An 18,767-nucleotide genomic window follows, 5' to 3' on the forward strand; every position below is an offset into this window, starting at 1 on the left:
TTATAAATACAAGAAGTCATCTTCACTACATTATCTACCACCATTGGTGTTTGATCTGACATAAACACAAGAAGTCATCTTCACTACACCATTATCTTCACTACACTATCTACCTTTGATCTGACACTTATAAACACATATGATATCTGATATATTAACCACTAAACCCCAAGCATCAAACCCGGACCATCTGTGTATGCGCGCCATTGTACCACAGTTCATTTACCTCCTCACAAGGGGATGATGAACAGCTAGATTGACTGTGAGCCAGATATGCCCTTTCGAGAATTCGAACCGGGGCTGGTGTGACTAGCATGTCTGTGTACCTTATAATGCATTTAATCCTAATTACCATCATCAGTGAGAGCACGTATATAGAGCAGGTGTAAATAGTTAATCTATCATATATTCCATAAGGTTCCGAAGATTTGAGAAATGGTGATCCCATTCATACCCTGTCATATGTGCAGCATTCGACTCATGAATTGAAATGTGTGTAATTAGCTAATTTATCAAATATTCCATAAGGTTCCGGGAGATTTGAGCAAATGGTGATCCCATTCTTACCCTGTGATAAGTGCAGTATTCGACTCATGAATTGGAATGTGTGCAATTAGCTAATTCATCATATATTCCATAAGGTTCCGGGAGATTTGAGAAATGGTGATCCCATTCATACCCTGTGATAAGTGCAGTATTCGACTCATGAATTGGAATGTGTGTAATTAGCTAATTCATCATATATTCCATAAGGTTCCGGAGATCTGAGAAATGGTGATTCCCTATATACCCTGTAATAAGTGCAGTATTCGATTCATGAATTGGAATGTGTTTAATTAGCTAATTTATCAAATATTCCATAAGATTCCGGGAGATTGAGAAATGGTGATCCCATTCTTACCCTGTGATAAGTGCAGTATTCGACTCATGAATTGGAATGTGTGTAATTAGCTAATTCATCATATATTCCATAAGGTTCCGGGAGATTTGAGAAATGGTGATCCCATTCATACCCTGTGATAAGTGCAGTATTCGACTCATGAATTGGAATGTGTGTAATTAGCTAATTCATCATATATTCCATAAGGTTCCGGGAGATCTGAGAAATGGTGATCCCTATACACCCTGTGATAAGTGCAGTATTCGACTCATGAATTGGAATGTGTGTAATTAGCTAATTTATCATATATTCCATAAGGTTCCGGGAGATTTGAGAAATGGTGATCCCCTATATACCCTGTAATAAGTGCAGTATTCGACTCATGAATTGGAATGTGTTGAAATACATCCTATGTGCATTTCTGACGCCTATATTCACTAGCAACTTATCAATAATACTATCTACAGTAAGGCTGTGCTAGGTGATGTAGTCTGAGTGGGGGAAAAAAAATCGCTTTCGGAATGGAATGAAAATTTGGAAAAGGACAGAGGTTGGTTACGCCTTAAGTCTAGCCACTGCATGGGTTAATCAGGAGGCGACTAAGAGGAGAGGGGGGCGCTGGGGATGGCCCACTTTCCATTTCAGCGCCTCAGCATAGCTCTTGCGCTGGGGATTGCCCACTTTCCATTTCAGCGCCTCAGCATAGCTCTTGCGCTGGGGATTGTCCACTTTCCATTTCAGCGCCTCAGCATAGCTCTTGTGCTGGGGATTGTCCACTTTCCATTTCAGCGCCTCAGCATAGCTCTTGCGCTAGGGATTGTCAACTTTCCATTTCAGCGCCTCAGCATAGCTCTGGCGCTGGGGATTGTCCACTTTCCACTTCAGCGCCTCAGCATAGCTCTTGCGCTGGGGATTGTCCACTTTCCATTCAGCGCCTCAGCATAGCTCTTGCGCTGGGGATTGTCCACTTTCCATTTCAGCGCCTCAGCATAGCTCTTGCGCTGGGGATTGTCCACTTTCCATTTCAGCGCCTCAGCATAGCTCTTGTGCTGGGGATTGTCCACTTTCCATTTCAGCGCCTCAGCATAGCCCTTGCGCTGGGGATTGTCCACTGTATCATGGGTTCAAAAGCCCCTTTTCCCCAAGACCTTAATGTGTATCCTATGTCTATTGTGAATCAGAAACGCCCTGATAATCCAATGAGCCAGTCTGGATATTGGAACAGCCTCCCCTCTTTCCGCGTTGGGGAAGGGGGGTTGAACCACCTCCGCGTCTTGGGTCCGATTAGTGCGTCAGTATACTGAAGGCACACATGGAAACGAAGCAGAGGAACATGATGATGACAGTCACGGAGAACACACAGAGGAGAATGCGATTGATCTTGACGGGTTTGGAAGTCGGGGTCAAGTGCTTGAGGGGGGGCGACGGAGCCTCTTTGCGAATGAGGTTGTTGAAGGGCGCTACTTTGATGGGTGCTGCTGCTGTGGTGGTTGGCTGTTTGAGGCGTAAAGTTTCGATATAGACCAATGAGACGATAATTGTAAAGTCTTCTGAGATTAGAGCCACAAACCAGATGTCAATAAGTTTCAGGTAAGATGTTTTGGGTATACTTTGGCTGGTCTGGGTGAAGAAAGTGGCCAACACAAGGAGGGAGGTCAGCGAGACCATGATGCGGTCCTGAAATAGAAAACGGGACGTGTGTAAGAGGGGGTTGCTTTTCCATTCTTACTCTTTCTCCACTCCCCCTTCCCCCCCAGACTACGAGGTGTTGGAGGGTAAGGCATTTAGGTTGTATAGGTTTAAAAAGAAAATGAGTTGGGGGGGAGAATTTCTTTTTTTTTGGGGGGGGGGGAGAAGGGCTGTATCTAGTCAAAAAGAAAATGGAACGTGGAACAATGACGTTTGGACTGTATATAGTCAAAAAGAAAATGGAACATCGATACAATAACATTTGAACTGTATATACTCAAAAAGAAAATGGAACATCGATACAATAATATTTGGACTGTACATAGTCAAAAAGAAAAAGGAATATCGATACAATTACATTTGAACTGTATATAGTCAGAAAGAAAATGGAACATCGGTACAATTATATTTGGACTGTACACTCAGAAAGATTTGGACTGTATATAGCCAAAAAGAAAATGGGAGCTCAAAAAACGCATTTGGACTGTATATAGCCAGAAAGAAAATGGGACCCCCAAAAACACATTTGGACTGTACATAGCCAGAAAGAAAATGGGAGCTAAAAAAAACACATTTGGACTGTATATAGCCATAAAGAAAATGGGATCCCAAAAAACACATTTGGACTGTACTTAGTCAAGAAAACGGCTCTCAAAAAAAAACCACATTGGCACTGTACAGACTCAAAAAAAGAAAATGAGAAAAAAAAATAATAAAGCTTGTACTGTATATACTCAAAAAGAAAACGGGTCCAAAAGAAAATAAGAATTGGACGGTATCAACTGGGAAAGAAAAAGGTTACCTCGAAGTCAGCGATGTCAAAGTTCAAAGTCGCCCAGCATATGATGACCAACATAAGACTAGGGAGAAAAGTATTGCCGATGTAGTAACCATATTGATTCCTGAACAGCAGCGAGACCTGAGACGTGGAAGTGAAGAAGAAAAGAAAAATACAATGTTACCAATCCACAGTGGTAGTGAAGATGTAGGGGGGTGTCCCGCCAAGAACAGAGGACTAGGCCTTTGAGGGAATATCCTCACTTGGTCATCTTCTCTGTTCCTTCTTTTAGAAAATTAAAAAAAAAAAAAAACAAGAGGGGAGAATTTCCAGCCCCCCGCTCCCTCCCATTTTAGTCGCCTTCTACGACACGAAGGGAATACGTGGGAAGTATTCTTTATCCCCTATCTCCAGGGATAATATATATATCTTTTTATTATTTTCTATTTTGCTTTGTCGCTGTCTCCCGCGTTAGCGAGGTAGCGCAAGGAAACAGACGAAAGAATGGCCCAACCCACCCACATACACATGTATATACATACACGTCCACACACGCACATATACATAACCTATACATCTCAACGTAAACATATATATACATACACAGACATATACATATATACACACGTACATAATTCATACTGTCTGCCTTTATTCATTCCCATCGCCACCTCGACACACATGGAATAACAACCCCCTATCCCCTCATGTGTGCGAAGTAGAGCTAGGAAAAAGACAACAAAGGCCACATTCGTTCACACTCAGTCTCTAGCTCTCATGTATAATGCACCAAAACCACAGCTCCCTTTCCACATCCAGGCCCCACAGAACTTTCCATGGTTTACCTCAGACGCTTCACATGCCCTGGTTCAATCCATTGACAGCACGTCGACCACGGTATATCACATCGTTCCAATTCACTCTATTCCTTGCACGCCTTTCACCCTCCTGCATGTTCAGGCCCCGATCACTCAAAATCTTTTTCACTCCATCTTTCCATCTCCAATTTGGTCTCCCACTTCTCGTTCCCTCCACCTCTGACATATATATCCTCTTGGTCAATCTTTCCTCACTCATTCTCTCCATGTGACCAAACTATTTCAACACACCCTCTTCTGCTCTCTTAACCACACTCTTTTTATTACCACACACCTCTCTTACCCTTACATTACTTACTCGATCAAACCACCTCACACCACACATTGTCCTCAGACATCTCATTTCCAGCACATCCACCCTACAGCGTACAACTCTATCCATAGCCCACGCCTCGCAACCATACAACATTGTTGGAACAACTATTCCTTCAAACATACCCATTTTTGCTTTCCGAGGTAATGTTCTCGACTTCCACACATTCTTCAACGCTCCAGAACTTTCGCCCCCTCCCCCACCCTATGATTCTCTTCCGCTTCCGTGGTTCCATCCGCTGCCAAATCCACTCCCAGATATCTAAAACACTTCACTTCCTCCAGCTTTTCTCCATTCAAACTTACCTCCCAAATGACTTGACCCTCAACCCTACTGTACCTAATAACCTTGCTCTTATTCACATTTACTCTCAGCTTTCTTCTTTCACACACTTTACCAAACTCGGTAACCAGCTTCTGCAGTTTTTCACATGATTCAGCCACCAGCGCTGTATCATCAGCGAACAACAACTGACTCACTTCCCAAGCTCTCTCATCCACAACAGACTGCATACTTGCCCCTCTTTCCAAAACTCTTGCATTCACGTTCCTAACAACCCCATCCATAAACAAATTAAACAACCATGGAGACATCACACACCCCTGCTGCAAACCTACAATCACTGAGAACCAATCACTTTCCTCTCTTCCTACACGTACACATGCCTTACATCCTCGATAAAAACTTTTCACTGCTTCTAACAACTTGCCTCCCACACCTTATATTCTTAATACCTTCCACAGAGCATCTCTATCAACTCTATCATATGCCTTCTCCAGATCCATAAATGGTATTGCAGTGGAATTTATTAAAAAAGGGGGTGACTGTATTGTTGACTGGTTGGTAAGGTTATTTAATGTATGTATGACTCATGGTGAGGTGCCTGAGGATTGGCGGAATGCTTGCATAGTGCCATTGTACAAAGGCAAAGGGGATAAGAGTGGGTGCTCAAATTACAGAGGTATAAGTTTGTTGAGTATTCCTGGTAAATTATATGGGAGGGTATTGATTGAGAGGGTGAAGGCAGGTAGAGAGCATCAGATTGGGGAAGAGCAGTGTGGTTTCAGAAGTGGTAGAGGATGTGTGGATCAGGTGTTTGCTTTGAAGAATGTAAGTGAGAAATACTTAGAAAAGCAAATGGATATATATATATACATAATATATATATATATATATATATATATATATATATATATATATATATATATATATATATATATATATATATATATATTCCTATGAGTCCACGGGGAAAATGAAACACGAAAAGTTGCCAAGTGCACTTTCGTGTAATAATCACATCATCAGGGGAGAAACGAGAGAAATATAACAGTCACGTGATATACATCGAAGAGACGAAGCTAGGACGCCCATTTGGTAAACATGTGATTGTCCTAGCTTCGTCTCTTCGATGTATATCAACTGACTGTTATATTTCTCTCTTGTGTCTCCCCTGATGATGTGATTATTACACGAAAGTGCACTTGGGAACTTTTAGTGTTTCATTTTCCCCGTGGACTCATAGGAATATATATATATATATATATATATATATATATATAATATATATATATATATATATATATATATATATATATATATATATATATAGAATCACTTGAAGTGCGACTGGGTTGTGTGTGTGTGTGTGTGTGTGTGTGTGTGTGTGTGTACACTCACCTTAAGATGGCTGATGTCATGTTCGGTGTAATTTGTGAGGGTCTCCGAGAGCAGTGTGTACTCCAGTAGCTGTCGGGTCCCCACGAAATGCACGCCAGGCCCGTCCTGTGTGAAGAGAAAGGGCGGAGGAGGAGGAGAGGAGGGAGAGATGGAAGGGGGGGGGGGGATAGTCCCTGTTGTACAGAACCTGCCACCAGGGGGACTTAATACTACAAAAAAAAAAAAGAAACCCAATGGCAAAATAGACCAGCAGGACTCGAACCCATACCTTTTGTGAGAGAGCTTGAGGGACGCGAATTACTACGCTATCTGGAACATGTACTGCAGACATGGAATAGATAATTGCGTCCTGGATGCGAACCGAGTCCCACGCCTGACTGGCTCGACATTGGATTACGAAACGGAACCAGCAATGGGTCTGGGTTCGAATCCTTGACGACGAAACCAGCCTCTCACGCAAATGGGTCTGGGTTCGAATCCTAGACGAAGCCAGCATCTCACGCAAATGGGTCTGGGTTCGAATCCTAGACGCCCTTAGGTAAACCACTCATCTATATGAAAAGGTCTCTTAATCATTATATATCTCTATCCAATTTAGAAAGTCAAGAAGAGATCTCTTCCTCGTAGAAGACAGCGTATACCAAACCGAAACACCTGCTCCTGACTATATGGAGCCTCACCTGTATCAAGACTCCGTAGTCTGTGGTCATGTCCGCGTTTTGGAAGATGATATAGCAATGCTGGCGGTCGAAAGGGTACATCTGGAGGCGAAAGTGACACTTGAAGGTGAAGGTCATCTCCTGCTGGAAAATGAGCATGTTCTCCGAACCGCTGTATCGCTTGTCTGTGAACGAAGGGGGAACACGACATGGTGGTTTTGTCTGTGAACATGACACAAATGGATGGAAAATGGGATGTAGAGAATCTAAGAAAATGGGCAGGTGCAGGAAAATATCTTAGAAAATGGGAGATACAGACATGGACTCTTAAGATAATGGACAGAGGAAGAGATCGAATCAAAGAAAATGGGCGATACCAACACAGAGTGTAAGTTAATGGGCAGATGAAGAAAACAAATCAAAGAAAATGGGAGATACAGACACGGAATCTAAGTAAATGGGCATATGAATGAAACGAATCAAAGAATACGGGAGATACAGAAACTGATTATGAGAAAATGGGCAGATGAGGCAACAGAATCAAAGAAAATGGGAGAAATAGACACAGAATCTAAGAAAATGGACAGATGAAGTAACCAGATAAAAAAATGGGCAGATGAAGAAATCGAATCAAAGAAAATGGAAGATACAGACATGGGATCTAAGAAAAGGGGCAGATGAAGTAACAGAATGAAAGAAAATGGAAGATATAGACATGGGATCTAAGAAAATGGGCAGAAGTAACAGATTCAAAGAAAATGGGAGATACAGACACGGAATCTAAGAAAACTGGCATTAGATAACGAAAAGAAAATGGGAGATGCAGACACGGAATCTATGAAAATGGGTAGATGAAGAACCCGAATCAAAGAAAATGGGCAGATGAAGGAACCAAATCAAAGAAAATGGGAAAGATACAAACACGGAATCTAAGAAAATGGGCAGATGAAGAAAGTGAACCAAAGAAAACGGAGAGATGAAGGAACCAAATCAAAGAAAACCAGCAGATGAAAAGAAACTGAATCAAAGAAAACCAGCAGATGAAAAGAAACCAATTCAAAGAAAACCAGCAGATGAAAAGAAACTGAATCAAAGAAAACCAGCAGATAGAAAGAAACAATCAAAGAAAACCAGCAGATAAAAAGAAACAATCAAAGAAAACCAGCAGATAAAAAGAAACACTCAAAGAAAACCAGCAGATAAAAAGAAACACTCAAAGAAAACGAAGAATAACACCAGATCATGAAGGGGTAACTCATGTAAACCCAGAGCTCGTCGTCTTACTCCTCCTCACCTTCACGTATGGTGGTGTCGTCGTCTGGCAAGGGCCCGGCTGTTTGGACGACATACACGACTTGGGAATGGACTTTAGATTGGACGGTGCTCTTGGTGCCGTCTCCCACCTTGAGGTGGGGCGTCCACACGGCTTCCAGGTCCTCCAATCTATTGGCGCGGTGGCTGCCCTGCAGGTTGCTGAAGGTGAGCCTCCGATCCTGCCACCTCAGGAGGACGAAGACGTCCACGCTCAGGGCGAAGGTCACCAGGGAAAACTCCCTGACGGAGGTGATGTTCAGGGAGAAGTGGATGGGCAGAGGTTGTCCGGCCACGGTCGGCGGTGGCAGTTTGGACGAGTAACCCCGTGGAACGAGGACGACGTCGCAGTCCATTTCGTCGCTTTGGTCGTCGCAGTCCACACTGAGGTCGCAACGACGGCTTTTGCTGATGCACGACCCGTCGTCGCAAGTGTATTCGTCGCTGTGGCAGGAGGTCAAGAGCAGGTCTACCTACACGACACAGGAGAGTCATAGGTTAAGACTCTGCTTTGACCTTGGGAGTGTGGACAAAGTCATGTAACATTCTACTTTACCTGGAGTGTGGTCATATAACTTTACTTTGCCTGGGTAGTGAACATGGTCATGTAAAATTCTACTTTACCTGGGTAGTGTGAACATGGTCATATAAAACTCTACTTTACCTGGGTAGTGTGAACATGGTCATATAAAACTCTACTTTACCTGGGTAGTGTTAAGTCATAAAACTCTACTTTACCTGGGCAGTGTGAACAAAGTCATATAAAACTCTACTTTACCTGGGTAGTGTGAGCAAAGTCATGTAAAATTCTACTTTACCTGGGTAGTGTGAAGTCATAAAATTCTACTTTACCTGGGTAGTGTGGTCATAAAACCCTACTTTACCTGGGTAGTGTGAACAAAATCATATAAAACTCTACTTTACCTGGGTAGTGTGAACATGGTCATATAAAACTCTACTTTACCTGGGTAGTGTGAACATGGTCATGGGTACAAATGATAAGGACACACACACACAACAGGAGACTTTAACACACATGTGCCTCCGGGGAACAAGGATGATTGTTGCTGACCATGAGTCAACACCCTGTGGGAGGTATGGGTTCGAATCCTGGGCGCGGCAGTCGGCCCACACCCAAGCTGGGTGTTCATCTCGATGGGGCAGGTGTGTCAGAAACTGACCTCCTTCTGTCTACACCTGTCCCCTTCAATGACCCAGGTGTGTCTCAAACACTGACCTCCTTCTGTCTACACCTGTCCCCTTCAATGACCCAGATGTGTCTCAAACACTGACCTCCTTCTGTCTACACCTGTCCCCTTCAATGACCCAGGTGTGTACGCCCACCGGGTACTGGCCATGCCACTGGGCCACCATCCTGGCCTTCAGGTGTTGGTATAGGCGGCTCCTCATCACCCACGTCCCGTTGCTGGGTTCCATGACGACGTGGGCCAACCCGTCGAAGATGAGTTGGAAGTCCTCGTTGTCCCTGAAGGAGAAGAGGCGATCGAGGGCCGAGTCTCGGCACAGGCCCCGGAGTCGCATCTCCGGGTGGGTGGTGAAGTTACAGAGGACGCACGTCTCGATGTCGCAAGGGCACGCCGCCCACTTGTAAGGGTCGTGGGTCACAGCGCCTATACACTGGAACTCCGGGGTCACTGTTCGATACTCCCTCAGGAAGGGGTGCCATGTTAGGGCCTCGCCGTCAGCGAGTTTGTGCCACGTCCTTGTGGTCTAGGTTGCCCCCACCGCCGATCCAGTACAAGTGGGTCCAAATATCGTCGCACTGCTCCTTGTAGCCGACGAAGGTGTCGAAGAAGTAGTGGTTGGTGTCCGGGTCCTCCGGCAGGATGAGGTGGCCCTTGAGCTTCCTGCACCAGAGAAGGCGTGCTCGAAGACCGTCTTCTGCGCGAAGAAGAGGTAGAAGTCGGTGACATGGTTGCTGCACATCTCCGTCAGCTCCATGGATCGCGACACCGTCGGGCCCCTGAGTTCGAAGACGTCCCCCTCCAGGTCTACGATGGGGGCTCCGAGCTCCGGGAGATCCTGGCAGGCGAGGAGCTCCCTCATCTGCCGGAACTGGAGGGCTTCGCCGTAAATCCTATAGTCTCCGATCTCGCCATCCAAGTGTTCGAGGACGATGAAGTCTCCGTCTAGGGAATACAGCTTCTGTCCTACGACGAGCCGGCCCCCAGGTCGGACCTCGAGGGGCCTGTCGGGCCCCAGCTGCCAGGTGGGGACCTTGATGCTCACCTCGTACTCCTGCAGAAGGAAACAGATATAAGTCGTACTCCTGCAGAAGGAAACAGATATCTTATATCACAATATGTTATGGCAATTCTACACACACACAAAGACACACACACACACATATCCATCTCTGTGGCCCTTGGTAACTCAAGGGTGGGCCGATTTGATAACTATATCTTCCCTTACATCTCGAAGCTTTGGAATTCTCCACCTTCTCATGTCTTTCCCCAGTAACTATGGCTTGGAAGACTTCTATAAGACAGGTTTTGGACTTCCTCCTGAAATTCGTAAATAATATTTTCCCTTTCTCTCTTAATATCTTTTTTTTTCCCGTCATTAACTTCTTTATATTCCAATTGTCATTAACTTCTCTATATTCCAATTGTCATTAACTTCTCTATATTCCAATTAAGGCCCGTCTTTGGTGTGGACTTTGGCTTGCTACTGGAGCCTCCAACGTCGAGAGAGAGAGAGAGAGAGAGAGAGAGAGAGAGAGAGAGAGAGAGAGAGAGAGAGAGAGAGAGAGAAACTCCGTCCTCTTTACTTTGACTCTATCACCTTTCAAAAGGGAGCCCACCTTACTCTGCCACTGGAGGACACACCCACACACACACACACACCTCCAAACTGCCAGAACCCTAACAAACCCATAATAATAACGCTAAGGGTCAAAATATGTAAGAAAAAACGAAGAAAAATATGCCTTGGCACTTACCAATTCGTCGTAAATGACCCTCAAAACCCCACTATCCAGGTTGAGGGAGACACAGATGTGTTGCCAGGTAAACATTTTCATTTTGAATTGGAATGCCTCAGACACCAGCCCCCTGCAACATTGGACGTGCATGTCCTTCTTCTTCGGCACCAGTTCTGGGGTTGTGGAAAAGTTCAAAGCCAGACATATACGACTCCATTCCTATTTTTCTAATACTCATATCTAGTTTTTTTTAAGATATATTGAACTATTCCTGTAAAGATTTCGGAATTATGGGTTTTATTTATGCCTGCCACAGTATTAATAGCTTTATATATACCCATTTTTTTTAACAGACTTAGAAAATTAAAAGTATTTTACATTTCTTACCGTATCTTTGAAATAGGATAGACACCCATGAAGCCAATAACCAGAAAAAGGGAAGGATATAGAAAATGAGGCATATTACAGGAGTACCTAATATAAATGTGACACAAATTTCCTATAGTGGCTGACATATACTTCAAAGTTAACAGAAACACCCACAGAAGAGGTTCTGGGGATATAATAATAATAATAATAATAAAATAATAATAATAATAATAATAATAATGATAATAATAATATTGATAATAATAATAATAATGAAAATAATAATAATAATAATAATAATAATAATAATAATAATAATGAAAATAATAATAATAATAATAATAATAATAATAATAAAATAATAATAATAATAATATACTTTGGTTAACCCAACATTTCCCCTCGCCTTCAAAATCCCTTCAAAACTTGAATCTAAATTCGTTTTCTAACTTCAAACAATGAACTCCCATGATGAAAGAAATGGCCTACCATAACGTAATCCATCGTTCTAAATCATTTATTCCATGGGGGGAAATATTCGTAACTTCGAATATAACGAAGACAATTCGAACGGATTCGAACGCTCAGCTTACCAACGAACAATTCCTCGTTTGAACCCTCAATGGCGTAGTTTAGGAGAGGGATGTGTGACGTCACGCGGCGAAGCCGGAGGTGTACCATCATTGTGACCTGCGGGGGTGGGAAAAGGTCAGAGGTCATCCTGTATTTTGCCTTCCCGTCATACACTTTGGAACAGCTGGGTTCGAAGCCTTGAGGTTTTTCGAAGGTTGGAGGTTTTGGGTGCACAGGTTCGAATCCTTGGGTATCGAGGGCAATAGGGGTGGGGGGGGGGACCAATGGTGAGGCCATCTGGGCCATGGGGGGACCAATGGTGAGGCCATCTGGGTCATGGGGGGACAATGGTGAGGCCATCTGGGCCATGGGGGGACAATGGTGAGGCCATCTGGGCCATGGGGGGACCAATGGTGAGGCCATCTGGGCCATGGGGGGACCAATGGTGAGGCCATCTGGGTCATGGGGGGACAATGGTGAGGCCATCTGGGTCATGGGGGGACAATGGTGAGGCCATCTGGGCCATGGGGGACAATGGTGAGGCCATCTGGGCCATGGGGGACAATGGTGAGGCCATCTGGGTCATGGGGGACAATGGTGAGGCCATCTGGGTCATGGGGGACAATGGTGAGGCCATCTGGGTCATGGGGGGACAATGGTGAGGCCATCTGGGCCATGGGGGACCAATGGTGAGGCCATCTGGGCCATGGGGGGACCAATGGTGAGGCCATCTGGGTCATGGGGGGACAATGGTGAGGCCATCTGGGTCATGGGGGACAATGGTGAGGCCATCTGGGCCATGGGGGACAATGGTGAGGCCATCTGGGCCATGGGGGACAATGGTGAGGCCATCTGGGCCATGGGGGACAATGGTGAGGCCATCTGGGTCATGGGGACAATGGTGAGGCCATCTGGGTCATGGGGGGACAATGGTGAGGCCATCTGGGTCATGGGGGACAATGGTGAGGCCATCTGGGTCATGGGGACAATGGTGAGGCCATCTGGGCCATGGGGGACAATGGTGAGGCCATCTGGGCCATGGGGGGACAATGGTGAGGCCATCTGGGCCATGGGGGACAATGGTGAGGCCATCTGGGTCATGGGGGGACAATGGTGAGGCCATCTGGGCCATGGGGGGACAATGGTGAGGCCATCTGGGCATGGGGGACAATGGTGAGGCCATCTGGGCCATGGGGGACAATGGGTGAGGCCATCTGGGCCATGGGGGACAATGGTGAGGCCATCTGGGCCATGGGGGACAATGGTGAGGCCATCTGGGTCATGGGGGACAATGGTGAGGCCATCTGGGTCATGGGGGACAATGGTGAGGCCATCTGGGCCATGGGGGACAATGGTGAGGCCATCTGGGTCCATGGGGGACATCTGCCAGGGGACAATGGTGAGCCATCTGGCCATGGGGACAATGGTGAGGCATCTGGGCCATGGGGGACAATGGTGAGGCCATCTGGCATGGGGACAATGTGAGGCCATCTGGGCAGGGACATGGTGAGGCCATCTGGCCATGGGACAATGTGAGCATCTGGGCCATGGGACAATGGTGAGGCCATCTGGCAGGGACAAGTGATGGTGGGGACGTAGGCACTGGTCAGGGGACAATGTGAGGCATTGGGCATGGGACAATGGTGGGGCCATCTGGCAGGGGACATGGTGGCATCGGGCATGGGGACAATGGTGAGGCCATCGGCATGGGACATGGTGAGCCATCTGGCATGGGGACAATGTGAGGCCATTGGGCATGGGCAATGGTGAGGCATCTGGGAATGGGGGGACAAGGTGAGGCCATCTGGGCATGGGGGACAATGGTGAGGCCATCTGGGCATGGGAAATGGTGAGGCTCTGCATGGGACAATGGTGAGGCATCTGGCATGGGGAATGGGAGGCATCTGGGCCATGGGAAATGTGAGGCATCTGGCATGGGGGAAATGGTGAGGCCATCTGGGTCAGGGGGACATGTGAGGCCACTGGGCATGGGACAATGGTGAGGCCATCTGGGTCATGGGGACAATGTGAGGCCATCTGGCATGGGACAATGGTGAGGCCATCTGGCATGGGGACAATGTGAGGCCATCTGGCATGGGGACAATGGTGAGGCCATCTGGGTCATGGGAAATGGTGAGGCCATCTGGGCCATGGGGAAATGGTGAGGCCATCTGGGCCATGGGGAAATGGTGAGGCCATCTGGGCCATGGGGAAATGGTGAGGCCATCTGGCATGGGACAATGGTGAGGCCATCTGGGCATGGGGACAATGGTGAGGCCATCTGGCATGGGACAATGGTGAGGCCATCTGGGCATGGGACAATGGTGAGGCCATCTGGCATGGGGGACAATGGTGAGGCCATCTGGGCATGGGGGACATGGTGAGGCCATCTGGGCATGGGGACAATGGTGAGGCCACTGGGCATGGGGGAAATGGTGAGCATCTGGGCATGGGACAATGTGAGGCCATCTGGGCCATGGGGGACAATGGGAGGCCATCTGGGCATGGGGGACAATGGTGAGGCCATCTGGGTCATGGGGGACAATGTGAGGGCCATCTGGCATGGGGGACAATGGTGAGCTCTGGCATGGGACAATGGTGAGCCATCTGGGCATGGGACATGAGCATCGGCGGAAATGTGGGCATCGCAGGGGAAATGTAGGCTCTGGCTGGGACATGGGAGCTGCATGGGGAAATGGGCATTGCTATTCCTATGGGGACAGGAGGCATCTGGCAGGGACATTGAGGCACTGGGCTGGAAATGTGAGCCATTGGGCATGGGATGTAGCCTTGGGCATGGGAAATGGGGCACGCGGGACATGGTGGGCCTCTGGAGGGGACAATGTAGGCTGGGTGGGACAAGGTAGCATTGATGGGAGAGCCATTGCAGGGGGGCTGCATGGCGGCGCTGGCTGGCATTGGGCTCATGGGGGACAATGGTGAGCCATCTGGGCATGGGGGACAATGGTGAGGCTCATTGGCCATGGGGGGACAATGGTGAGGCCATCTGGGCCATGGGGGACAATGGTGAGGCCATCTGGGCCATGGGGGACAATGGTGAGGCCATTGGGCCATGGGGGACAATGGTGAGGCCATCTGGGCATGGGGGACAATGGTGAGGCCATCTGGGCCATGGGGGACAATGGTGAGGCCATCTGGGCCATGGGGGACAATGGTGAGGCCATCTGGGCATGGGGGACAATGGTGAGGCCATCTGGGCCATGGGGGACAATGGTGAGGCCATCTGGGTCATGGGGGACAATGGTGAGGCCATCTGGGTCATGGGGGACAATGGTGAGGCCATCTGGGTCATGGGGGACAATGGTGAGGCCATCTGGGTCATGGGGGACAATGGTGAGGCCATCTGGGTCATGGGGGACAATGGTGAGGCCATCTGGGTCATGGGGGACAATGGTGAGGCCATCTGGGTCATGGGGACAATGGTGAGGCCATCTGGGTCATGGGGGACAATGGTGAGGCCATCTGGGCCATGGGGGACAATGGTGAGGCCATCTGGGCCATGGGGGACAATGGTGAGGCCATCTGGGCCATGGGGGACAATGGTGAGGCCATCTGGGTCATGGGGGACAATGGTGAGGCCATCTGGGTCATGGGGACAATGGTGAGGCCATCTGGGTCATGGGGGGACAATGGTGAGGCCATCTGGGTCATGGGGGACAATGGTGAGGCCATCTGGGTCATGGGGGACAATGGTGAGGCCATCTGGGTCATGGGGGACAATGGTGAGGCCATCTGGGTCATGGGGGGACAATGGTGAGGCCATCTGGGTCATGGGGGGACAATGGTGAGGCCATCTGGGTCATGGGGGACAATGGTGAGGCCATCTGGGCCATGGGGGGACAATGGTGAGGCCATCTGGGTCATGGGGGACCAATGGTGAGGCCATCTGGGTCATGGGGGACAATGGTGAGGCCATCTGGGCCATGGGGGGACAATGGTGAGGCCATCTGGGTCATGGGGGATAATGGTGAGGCCATCTGGGCCATGGGGGACAATGGTGAGGCCATCTGGGTCATGGGGGACAATGGTGAGGCCATCTGGGTCATGGGGGACAATGGTGAGGCCATCTGGGCCATGGGGGACAATGGTGAGGCCATCTGGGTCATGGGGGACAATGGTGAGGCCATCTGGGTCATGGGGGACAATGGTGAGGCCATCTGGGTCATGGGGGACAATGGTGAGGCCATCTGGGTCATGGGGGGACAATGGTGAGGCCATCTGGGTCATGGGGGATAATGGTGAGGCCATCTGGGCCATGGGGGGACAATGGTGAGGCCATCTGGGCCATGGGGGGACAATGGTGAGGCCATCTGGGCCATGGGGGACAATGGTGAGGCCATCTGGGTCATGGGGGACAATGGTGAGGCCATCTGGGTCATGGGGGGACAATGGTGAGGCCATCTGGGTCATGGGGGGACAATGGTGAGGCCATCTGGGCCATGGGGGACAATGGTGAGGCCATCTGGGCCATGGGGGACAATGGTGAGGCCATCTGGTTCATGGGGGACAATGGTGAGGCCATCTGGGTCATGGGGGGACAATGGTGAGGCCATCTGGGTCATGGGGGACCAATGGTGAGGCCATCTGGGCCATGGGGGGACAATGGTGAGGCCATCTGGGTCATGGGGGACAATGGTGAGGCCATCTGGGCCATGGGGGGACAATGGTGAGGCCATCTGGGCCATGGGGGGACAATGGTGAGGCCATCTGGGTCATGGGGGACAATGGTGAGGCCATCTGGGTCATGGGGGGACAATGGTGAGGCCATCTGGGTCATGGGGGACAATGGTGAGGCCATCTGGGCCATGGGGGACCAATGGTGAGGCCATCCAGGGGTGTGCTGGAACCCATCTACATATCCTGGAAGCCTCCAGGGGTGTGCTGGAACCCATCTACATATCCTGGAAGCTTCCAGGAGGGTGCTGGAACCCATCTACATATCCTGGAAGCCTCTAGGGGTGTGCTGGAACCCATCTACATATCCTGGAAGCCTCTAGGGGTGTGCTGGAACCCATCTACATATCCTGGAAGCCTCTAGGGGTGTGCTGGAACCCATCTACATATCCTGGAAGCTTCTAGGAGGGTGCTGGAACCCATCTACATATCCTGGAGGCTTCCAGGGGTGTGCTGGAACCCATCTACATATCCTGGAAGCTTCCAGGGGTGTGCTGGAACCCATCTACATATCCTGGAAGCCTCTAGGGGTGTGCTGGAACCCATCTACATATCCTGGAGGCTTCCAGGGGTGTGCTGGAACCCATCTACATATCCTGGAGGCTTCCAGGGGTGTGCTGGAACCCATCTACATATCCTGGAGGCTTCCAGGGGTGTGCTGGAACCCATCTACATATCCTGGAGGCTTCCAGGGGTGTGCTGGAACCCATCTACATATCCTGGAAGCCTCTAGGGGTGTGCTGGAACCCATCTACATATCCTGGAGGCTTCCAGGGGTGTGCTGGAACCCACCTACATATCCTGGAGGCTTCCAGGGGTGTGCTGGAACCCATCTACATATCCTGGAGGCTTCCAGGGGTGTGCTGGAACCCACCTACATATCCTGGAAGCCTCTAGGGTGTGCTGGAACCCATCTACATATCCTGGAAGCTTCTAGGAGGGTGCTGGAACCCATCTACATATCCTGGAGGCTTCCAGGGGTGTGCTGGAACCCACCTACATATCCTGGAAGCTTCTAGGGGTGTGCTGGAACCCATCTACATATCCTGGAGGCTTCCAGGGGTGTGCTGGAACCCACCTACATATCCTGGAGGCTTCCAGGGGTGTGCTGGAACCCACCTACATATCCTGGAAGCCTCTAGGGGTGTGCTGGAACCCATCTACATATCCTGGAAGCTTCTAGGAGGGTGCTGGAACCCATCTACATATCCTGGAGGCTTCCAGGGGTGTGCTGGAACCCACCTACATATCCTGGAAGCTTCTAGGGGTGTGCTGGAACCCATCTACATATCCTGGAGGCTTCCAGGGGTGTGCTGGAACCCATCTACATATCCTGGAGGCTTCCAGGGGTGTGCTGGAACCCACCTACATATCCTGGAAGCCTCTAGGGGTGTGCTGGAACCCACCTACATATCCTGGAGGCTTCCAGGGGTGTGCTGGAACCCATCTACATATCCTGGAAGCCTCCAGGAGTGTGCTGGAACCCACCTACATATCCTGGAAGCTTCCAGGGGTGTGCTGGAACCCACCTACATATCCTGGAAGCCTCTAGGGGTGTGCTGGAACCCACCTACATATCCTGGAAGCCTCTAGGGGTGTGCTGGAACCCATCTACATATCCTGGAAGCTTCCAGAAGGGTGCTGGAACCCATCTACATATCCTGGAGGCTTCCAGGGGTGTGCTGGAACCCATCTACATATCCTGGAGGCTTCCAGGAAGGTGCTGGAACCCACCTACATATCCTGGAAGCTTCCAGGAGGGTGTGCTGGAAGCCAGCCACGTACATCACCCCTGGAAGTTTGAAATCCTGGAAGACTTTGAAGCAAGACTCACCTGACGAAGGGCTGGGAGGCCTTCCAGACCAGTGTCCAGTAAGCTCTCTGTCGTGGCCACATCACTGGTCTGGAAACGGACGACTTGGGCCTTCCTGCCATCTGTAGGTGGCGACACAAGGCAACTATGAGCAAGTGGAAGGCTTCAACATCTGTCATGAGCAA

At 49.0% G+C, this 18,767-nt stretch overlaps 1 protein-coding gene across 1 annotated transcript in view; it reads right to left on the reverse strand.

Annotated features, from left to right (window-relative positions):
- Positions 1–1,512: 1,512 nt before the first annotated feature.
- Positions 1,513–18,767, reverse strand: part of LOC139763013 (uncharacterized) — a 30,289-nt gene continuing 13,034 nt past the window's right edge. Inside the window, 11 exon segments of the mRNA XM_071688550.1 lie at positions 1,513–2,557; positions 3,372–3,488; positions 6,219–6,323; positions 6,899–7,062; positions 8,172–8,661; positions 9,482–9,919; positions 9,921–10,066; positions 10,069–10,447; positions 11,151–11,305; positions 12,095–12,191; positions 18,604–18,704. Of these exon segments, the coding sequence (XP_071544651.1) occupies positions 2,165–2,557; positions 3,372–3,488; positions 6,219–6,323; positions 6,899–7,062; positions 8,172–8,661; positions 9,482–9,919; positions 9,921–10,066; positions 10,069–10,447; positions 11,151–11,305; positions 12,095–12,191; positions 18,604–18,704 (2,585 nt within the window). The 3' untranslated portion in view covers positions 1,513–2,164.

This window comes from Panulirus ornatus, chromosome 45, assembly GCF_036320965.1.
Source record: "Panulirus ornatus isolate Po-2019 chromosome 45, ASM3632096v1, whole genome shotgun sequence".
Classification (NCBI taxonomy): domain Eukaryota; kingdom Metazoa; phylum Arthropoda; class Malacostraca; order Decapoda; family Palinuridae; genus Panulirus; species Panulirus ornatus.